This window comes from Anguilla rostrata, chromosome 4, assembly GCF_018555375.3.
Source record: "Anguilla rostrata isolate EN2019 chromosome 4, ASM1855537v3, whole genome shotgun sequence".
Lineage (NCBI taxonomy): Eukaryota > Metazoa > Chordata > Actinopteri > Anguilliformes > Anguillidae > Anguilla > Anguilla rostrata.
In genome coordinates this window covers 7454660-7464058 of record NC_057936.1, presented here as the reverse complement: position 1 = coordinate 7464058, position 9399 = coordinate 7454660, and the positions used below count along the sequence as shown (strand labels likewise).

Sequence of the window (9399 nt, the reverse complement as noted above, 5' to 3'; positions counted from 1 at the left end):
GCAAGAGCACGGCTGCAGTCGCAAATGAGCGAACGTTCTAAATTAGGGTGGGAACTGCACATGTCCCGCTTTGGGTGCCAAATCAATATATAAATTAACTAATAAATAAACCAAATGTAAATACCAGACAGAAAGTAGAAAGGTTGGAATTGAAAGCCAGTAATACTGTCACATCGGACTCTGTGTAAATTGGGGCGTTTCAGGAATGCCTGGGACAAAAATTAGGCTACATCTAGAATGCCATCAGTAATGATGGTATTTCTGCTAGAAATACACACTGGTGATCTTGTGAACTAGTATAAATAGCAGATGTGCGTTTGCACTGTACTGTTGAAACGGTCTGACAGCAGTCACTGTAATTAGCCTCGCTTCTTCATGTGGAAAGCTGACCTAAATGTTGTGATAATTAAAGCTAGCCAAGTCTTGTCTCTCTCTTTCACACTCTTCCCTCCCTGGAGCTCCTGTTCAATGGAGTGAAGTTCAGAAAGATGAACTTGAGAGAGAGAGAGCCATAGGGCAAGCCACACACACACACACACACACACTCACTCACACACATACACACTCACCCTCACACACACATACTCACACATACATGCACACACACACACACACACACTCACTCACTCACACACATACACACTCACCCTCACACACACATACTCACACATACACACATGCACACACTCACACACACACACACGCTCACACTCTCTCACACACGCACACACACATGCACACACTCACACTCACACACATACACACTCACCCTCACACACACATACTCACACATACACACACACATACGCTCACACTCTCTCACACACACACACACACACACACACTCACTCACTCACACACATACACACTCACCCTCACACACACATACTCACACATACACACACACACACGTACACACACACGCACACACACATGCACACACTCACACACTCACATACAAGCACACATACGCTCACACTCTCACACACACACACACACACACACTCACTCACACACATACACACTCACCCTCACACACACATACACACATGCACACACTCACACACACACACACGCTCACATTCACTCACACACGCACACACACATGCACACACACTTGCACACACTCACACTCACACACACGCACACACTCACATACAAGCACACATGCTCACACTCTCACACACATACACACACTCACACACACACACACGCTCACACTCTCTCACATACGCACACACACATGCTCACACTCTCACACACATACACACACTCACACTCACACACATGCACACACTCACATACAAGTACACACATGCACACACTCACACACTCACATACAAGCACACATACGCTCACACACTCTCTCACACACACACACACACGCACACACACACTCACATTCACTATAGAGGCAGCGTTCTTTCTCATTATCATCGGTCCCCTCACTTGACTGACAGGCCGTGCCAGCGCCGTTTCCAGACCACATCCAGGGGAAACGTTCATTTATGGGTGCGTGGTGAAATCGACGATAACCACATTATAAAAAAAAATTAAGTGTGCTTCCTCCCCCTATAAAAAAAAAATGAAGTGTGCAGACTGGCTGTGCAGACTCTCTTTATCGCACGGCCGTTTCTGAGTGAGCCGAGGAGGGGAAGTAAGGGCAGACGAGGGGCAGGAAGGGGGGTGGGGGGGCTGGGGGGGCGGGGGGGTGGTGGATTTAAGGGCAAAAAGGTGAAAGCCCAAGAGAGCCCCTTCCCCCAACCACTACCCCTGAACCCCCTCCCCCCCCCCCCCCCAACCCCCACTCCTCAAGTTCCCACTATGCTCCAAATTCCAAACGAGCTAACTCACCACTAAAACCATCAGCCCTGGGTCAGCTAGCCCTGATAACACACACACACACACAAATGCACAGGCACAGACAAACTTGCATGCACACGCACACACACACACACACACACACACACACACTCCTCCTTGCTCTCTCTATCTCTCTCGTTCTGTCTTCCTCTCTTTCTCTTTCTCTGTCTCCTTCACTCACTCTCTCTCTCTCTCTCTCACTCTATCTCATGTTTTATCGGAAGAGTGACAGGATGCAGGCACACACACACACACACGCATGCACACACACATATACACACACACGTGCACACACACACACACACATCTCTTTTGCCCCATTAATCTGGGAAAGATAGGTTTTTCCCTTCCTGTGCAGGTGGATGGATTAACGGACTCCAGAGATGAAAGAGAACTCTGGACAGGAGGTCCGGCCCCCCCACAGCCCTCCGCTAGCCTCTCTCTATCCCCTGCCTCGCAGTGTGAGCGGGACGGGGGGAATGCTAATAACCGTCCTGCCCCCCCCACCCACCCACCGCCCCCCCCCAGCCTCTTTAATTCCTCTTATGGGTCATTCTCTGAGGGTCAGGGAAGAGTAAACACGCGGTGCCGGGTCATTAATCTGCCCCGGCCTGGCCTGTCGTGTGGAGAGCAGGGCCTGGAGGCCTGGCAGTGCTCACACTCGCTGACAGCCTGGTGAGAAAGTGCCACAGCCTTCCTCTCCTCTCCTCTTCCTCCCCCTCCCTTCCTCTCCTCTTCCTCCCCCTCCCTCTCCTCTCCTCTTCTTCCCCCTCCCTTCCTCTCCTCTCCTCTTCCTCCCCTTGTCTCTCCTCTCCTCTTCCTCCCGCTCCTCTCCTCTTCCTCCCCTCCTTCCTCTCCTCTTCCTCCCTCCCCTCCTCTCCTCTCCCCCTCCTCTCTCCCCTTCTCTCTCCTCTCCTCTTCCTCCCCTCCCTCCTCTCCTCTCTCCCCTCTCTCTCTCCTCTTCCTCTCTCTCCTCTCCGCTCTTCTACTCTCTCTCTCGCTTTCTCTTCTCTATCTGTCACTGTCTCTCGCTCTCCTCCTTGCTCTCTCTATCTCTCTCATTCTGTCTCTCACACTCATCCTTGCTCTCTCTATCTCTCTCATTCTGTCTCTCACACTCATCCTTGCCCTCTCTGTCTCTCTCATTCTGTCTCCTACTCTCATCCTTGCTCTCTCTATCTCTCTCATTTTGTCGGTCTCTCACTCTCCTCCTTGCTCTCTCTATCTCTCTCGTTCTGTCTTCCTCTCTTTCTCTTTCTCTGTCTCCTTCACTCTCTCTCTCTCTCTCTCTCACTCTATCTCATGTTTTATCGGAAGAGTGACAGGATGGAAAGATGACTGCAGACTCAGGGCCAGTTGAAACACCTCATAATCATTACATTACATTACAGGCATTTGGCAGACGCTCTTATCCAGAGCGACGTACAACAAAGTGTATAACCATAACCAGGAACAAGTGTGTCGAAAACCCTAGAGAGAAGTATCGTTCCAAGTGCAGGGAACAACCGCATAGTTCAACTTGGACCCTGTAGGTTAAACTGATTAACACTAACACAAACAAGAACAGCAACAACGCAGTCTATGCAAAATTACAAGCAGTAATCTTCATGATGAGAGGTGATGGTGCTGCTGCAGCTCGTTGACGTTTCCACCGAGCTCTTTCCACTTTCCTTAAAGCGAAGCCCGGTAAAACCTTTCATCAGAAAGCTGTCCTTTTTTGTCTGAAACTGTTTCAGAGAGCGCACAGTCATACTGTAAATATGCGACAGGACCGTGCGGGGGGAGGGGGGAGGGGGGAGGGGGCACAGGGAGGGAGCAACCCCCAGTCTGATTTCGCCTCCGGTTCTTAAAGCTTGAAAGTTCTGGTTTTCCTTCTTTTTTTTTCAATTTTTTCCCCCCATCACCCATTTTGGTCAATCTGTTCATCTGAACTCAAGTCACCTTACATGCCATTCTGAGCTGAGAGGGAAGGGACTCTTGCCCTTTCTGTAATTGACTTGAGTGTGTGTGTGTGTGTGTGCATGCGTGCGTGCGAGTGTGCATGTGTGTCTGCGTGCATATGTGTGTGTGCGTACGTGCGTGTGTGTGTCTGCGTGCATGCATGTCAGTGTGTGTGTGTGTCTGTGTGCATGCATATGAGTGTGTGTGTGTGTGCGCATGCGTCTGTGTGTCTGTGTGTGTGTTTGTGTGTGTGTATGTGTACATGCATCTGCGCATGTGTGTGTGTGCATCTGTGTGTGTGTGTGTGCGTGTGTCTGTGTGTGTGCGTGTGTGTATGTGTGTGTGTGCGTGTGTGTATGTGTGTATGTGTGTGTGCGTGTGTGTATGCGTGGTGTGTGTGTGTGTGTGTGTGTAGTGTGTGTGTGTGTATGTGTGTGTATGTATATGTGTGTGTATGTGTGCGTGTGTATATGTGTGTGTGCGTATGTGTATGTGTGTGTGTGTGTGTGTGTGTGTGTATGTGTATGTGTGTGTGTGCATGTGTTTGCATGTGCTTGTCTGCACGGTTCTCGTCCATCCCGGAATGGTGCAATGAGAGGGGAATGACCTATCCCACAATCCCACACACAGGAAGGGCATGAGGATGACAACTCATCCTCCTTCTCAACACGAAAAAGAAGGAACAGAAAGGGTGGATGATAAAAATATTAAACTGTTCTTTAATCAGCGTGCCAGCTGGGAAAACACTGCTGCTGATACGTGGCAAAGACACAGCTGAGAAAAACATGACCGACAATGTCGTTATCTTCTAATTAAAAACTAGTCAAAATTTGTGTTGATGATGATAATATCCATAGCAGTGATGAAAAAGACAAAAAAAAAATTCTGTTTGATGAACACCCATATAACATGAGATAGAGAGAGAGAGAGAGAGAGAGAGAGTGAAGGAGACAGAGAGAGAGAAAGAGAGGAAGACAGAACGAGAGAGATAGAGAGAGCAAGGAGGAGAGTGAGAGACCGACAAAATGAAAGAGATAGAGAGAGCAAGGATGAGAGTAGGTCGGTTGGCATTGGCACAGGATTCGGTACCACCTTATGGGACCCACCCAACTTGGGAAATCATTTTTGATTAATATATGTAATTAGATAGCGTATCACTTAGAAGACGGATGTGACATATCAATCTTGCAATCAATGGCGTTGCTGTCCTATTTATATCAACACACAGAAAGTGACTAGATGGAAGTTTGTTGATACCAGTGATGAAGCTCATTTATATTTAGATTACTGAATGCTTTCGTTCGCCAATCGATAACTTATTTGGATCCGTGTTTTCCCAAGCGCGTTTTCTGCAAGCTGGTTGTCACTTTTTTTTATGAGGGAAGAGAAATGAAAGCCTACTGCACCTAAACTATTAGATTGTGAAGGATTTATACAGATACACTTTTCAATCGTTGTCATATTTTGATCAAAATCATAAACTGTTGATTTACGTTGCACACAGTTCATCCTTCTTAATTTGATCTTTAAACCGTTCGGTTTCTCAAGTTCGATCATTCGCATTTCAATCTTTGTGTGAAGGATCATAAAAAAACATCAAGTTCCTCGACCGTTACGTTCCCGTTATAAAAAATGTTCATGTTGCACGAGAACACGCCCAGCCCCAGTCCTTGGGCGTGATTGGCTGATGGTGATTTCGGAACTACGGGTGAATCCGCCCCACTCAGGTTGAGCGGCATAGGCGATTGAGGCGAAGTTTGCCCCAATAAATGAACAGCGCCGGCTGTAAAATCAAAAAGAAAGCGACGACAGGACACTTTACAGCACTACAACCAAACAAAACAGAGGAATGGGAAAGGAAGGCATATAGGCAGTGGTCCGGGAAGAGAAGAGGAGAGCTGCGCTAACTAACTGAAGTGGCAAAACACATATTTTGGATACTTTTGGACAGCACCGTTCCGGGACAGGATATCCAAACTTTTTCAGCTCTGTCAGAACGTAGGAACACACGATTCTCCAGAGGAACAACAGGTATGGGTTCTCTTTAAAATTCAGTATTATTATTATTATTGTTGACGCCCTTATTCTGGATGACATATCCACGCAATAAACTAAATATTAAGCTTCTAATGGTCTTAACAACAAATCATTGGTCAAAAAATTAGCAAGAACTAAACAAATGCACTCCTGAGACCTCCTGTGCCACTATTTGCTCGTTTACTTTTGCTGCAGTGAACTGTTTGGGGAAAAGCTAGAAACAGGGAAATTCACTTATACAGTAGACAAATGTACATTATGTCAAATAAAAGAGTCATGTTCTGTATTTGGTTGCATATTATTTGCAGGCCATGACTTCCTGATGTCTGTGACCTATGAACATCATCAGTGTCTGGATATCTTATTTTCAGGTTGTCCTACAAGCGATACAAAAACTCTTTGCATTTGAATGGATCTCTATGGGTTTAAGTCATTTAAGAATTGTTTCTCCTGATTAATTTTCCTGTTGAACTCAATGGAAAAAATATTCAGGAGAAACAATGCTTGTAGTATCTACTGCATATCTGACAGCAGCACGGTGGTTTGAGGCTCATTTGATACCTTGGACCCTTGATGACTTAAAGCCATTTAGCCAACAAATGTGTTCCATACTGTATCAGCATAATTTACAGCTGAATCTAGTCCCATCCCCCAATTCCCACAGAGATCCATTCAAATGCAAACAGTTTTTGTCATTTTAATTTCAAGTAACAACCTTGCTTCACCAGAAACGCCGATGTATTAAGTGACCAGAAATTCTGTTTAAAAAATATTTACGACTGAGGGGTGAAAAAATACCCCCAGATTTTTTCGTTCGGCACGCAGAGTGTAACAGCAATCAGATGTAATATATTGCTGGGCTGAAGCTGGCGTCCCAGTGACAAAATTATTTACTGTCTGTTATCCACCAGAGAATCTGGGGTGTATTTAAATAAAAAAAAAAATATCTCATCAGGGCTTTACAGTGCTCCCATTTTAGGAGCATATGCTCCTTAAAATTGATGTGTGCTATCTGGAAAAATAATTTAGGAGCACATCTAATTGGGATGCTTTAGTGTGCTCCTAAATTTTTTAACTTAAGAACAAATGCGCTCCTCAGGGAAAATGTTAGCATAGAGCCCCGCTCACGTGTCACATATTCTGAACATACCCGAACGTCATTATAGTTACTAACTGTGTTCTGGCAGGTCCGAGACTTGGAGACTCGATGATGTCACCAGTGTCACCTCGAACGCTCGCCCGCGCAGCGGCGCCCTCTGCTGTCTGACACGGGGAAAGGCGCGACGGTGGGGGCGGCCATGGAGGACGGGATGAACGCGGAGATCGTGGCGCACTACAACCACACGGGGAAGTGGGGCCGGCCGCACGGCGCGGGCGACGGCGGCGGGCCGGGCAAGACGGCGCTGCTGCTGCTGATCGGCGCGCTGATCGCGCTGGAGAACGTGGCCGTGCTGCTGGCGCTGTGGCGCGGCGGGCGCCTGCACAGCCGCATGTACGCCCTGATCGGCAACCTGGCGCTGTCCGACCTGCTGGCGGGCGTGGCCTACGTGGTCAACATCTCTACCTCGGGGCGCAACACCTTCTTCCTCACGCCCGTGCAGTGGCTGGCGCGCGAGGGCAGCATGTTCGTGGCGCTCAGCGCCTCCATCTTCAGCCTGCTGGCCATCGGCCTGGAGCGGCACTTCACCATGGTGCGGCTGCAGCCCTGCGAGTCCGCGGGGCGGGGCCGGCTCCCGGGGCTCCTGGTGTTCTGCTGGGCGGTGTCGCTGCTCCTCGGCGCCCTCCCCAGCCTGGGGTGGAACTGCAGGGGCCACCTGGACGGCTGCTCCACCGTGCTGCCGCTGTACGCCAAGAGCTACCTGGCGTTCTGCGCCTGCGTGTTCACGGTGCTGCTGGTCGCCGTGGTGGCGCTCTACACGCGCATCTACCGCCTGGTGACGTCCAGCGGGCGGCGGGTGAGCGGGCGGCCGTCGGAGCACTCGCTGGCGCTGCTGCGCACCGTGGCGATCGTGCTGGGCGTGTTCGTGGCGTGCTGGGCGCCCCTCTTCCTCCTGCTGCTGCTGGACGTGGGCTGCAGCCCCCGGCGCTGCCCCGTCCTGTACCAGGTGGAATGGTTCATCGCCCTGGCGGTGCTCAACTCCGCCCTCAACCCGCTCATCTACACCCTGTCCAGCCGGGAGATGAGGGCCGCCTTCTATCGGCTGCTCTGCTGCTGCTGCAGCCGGCCCCGGCCGGACGCCCCGCCCTCCCGAAACCGCGCCGTCCCGCGCCCGGGCGTCATTGCGCCCACGCCGGAGAACAGCAAGTCCAGCGTGGGCGGGGTCACCATCGGGGCCACCAAATCCGCGCTGTCCAAGAGCAGGACGGCCACCCCGTTGAGCTCCGGCCACCAGCGGCCCGACCCCGACCCCGCCCCCGCCCCCGCCCCCTCCTTCGCGCCCCCGCTCCCCGCGGGACCCGCCAGCCTGCTCTCCGTGGTTCTGGTCAAAGCCGGGGCCTTCTGGTCAGAGCCTGCCTTCCCTGGGGAGGCTCTGACCCGGTCGGCTCTGCCCGCCGGCGCCACCTCGTCTCTCTCCGGCCTCGCTCTGGAGTAACTGCCTTTTGACCCCCCCGCGGGGCCTCGCTCGCACCCGGCCCGCGCTGAAGAGAGGCCCCCAAGACTGACGGCGGTGCCTCGGATCCTCCTCAGAAAGGGCGGACCTTCTTGCGCAGCGGCGACTTCGCTCGCGACGCGATATCGGTTCGGGAGTCCTGCCTCCTTTCCCGCCGCTCGGAGATCCGCGCCCGCTTCCCGTGACATCACGAGGAAACGGAGCGACGTGTCACAGGCGGCGGGGAGCGCCGCCCGTCCAGTCTGACTGCCGCAACCGACGGCGACCGGAGGCGAGTCTGTCCCGTTTAGTCTTTAAACGCTAAGTCAGACGTTACGGCTCTTGCGTGTTTGCGCGGCGCTTTTATCCAAAGCGACGTACGAAAGTGACGGCGGAGCGATGCTCTTTCGTCCGTAAGGAAAGCACTGCCCTCTTCTGCACCAGCATTTAGTGACGTAAGGCTGAGGCTTCACAAATTCCATAACAGGCCGGAGTCACAATTGGCTGTCAATCATGGAATTGTTCGAACCAATCAAAAGGTTTTGCTCTCTGCAAGGAAACACAGTGATTGGTTCACTTCAGGGGGGAGGACTGGTGGTATATGGTACCTCCACTCATCTATATAAGAGTAGGGGTTTGTAAAATAAAGAAAATCTGTGTTTATTACGCAATGTAAAAGATTGATGGTCTTGTATTTTTAAATAATCTTTCCACCGACCTACCTAAATAGTATTTAATATATGACGAATAATGCTTCTTCAGCATTAAGATTGTTTACTGGCATTATATGCCTAAAAGTGGTATAGCCGTGAAATGTATTGTGGTGATTTTTCTTTGTGTTATTTGTAAACTGTGATGATTGTTTAACACGCTGACAAAAATTACATTTTCAACAATAAGTTAACAAAAAAAGAACAAAAAATGGGAGCATACAGTACTTTTGCAGTTTGATATTTCCTTTTTAAAA

At 50.2% G+C, this 9399-nt stretch overlaps 1 protein-coding gene across 1 annotated transcript; it reads left to right on the top strand.

Moving 5' to 3' along the window:
• The first annotated feature begins 5479 nt into the window (after window positions 1–5479).
• s1pr3a (sphingosine-1-phosphate receptor 3a) lies at window positions 5480–8680 on the top strand. The gene is made up of 2 exons (XM_064330357.1): window positions 5480–5835; window positions 7029–8680. The coding sequence occupies exon 2, from the start codon at window positions 7140–7142 to the stop codon at window positions 8433–8435; it is 1296 nt and encodes a 431-aa protein (XP_064186427.1). The 5' UTR covers window positions 5480–5835; window positions 7029–7139; the 3' UTR covers window positions 8436–8680.
• Window positions 8681–9399: the final 719 nt, after the last annotated feature.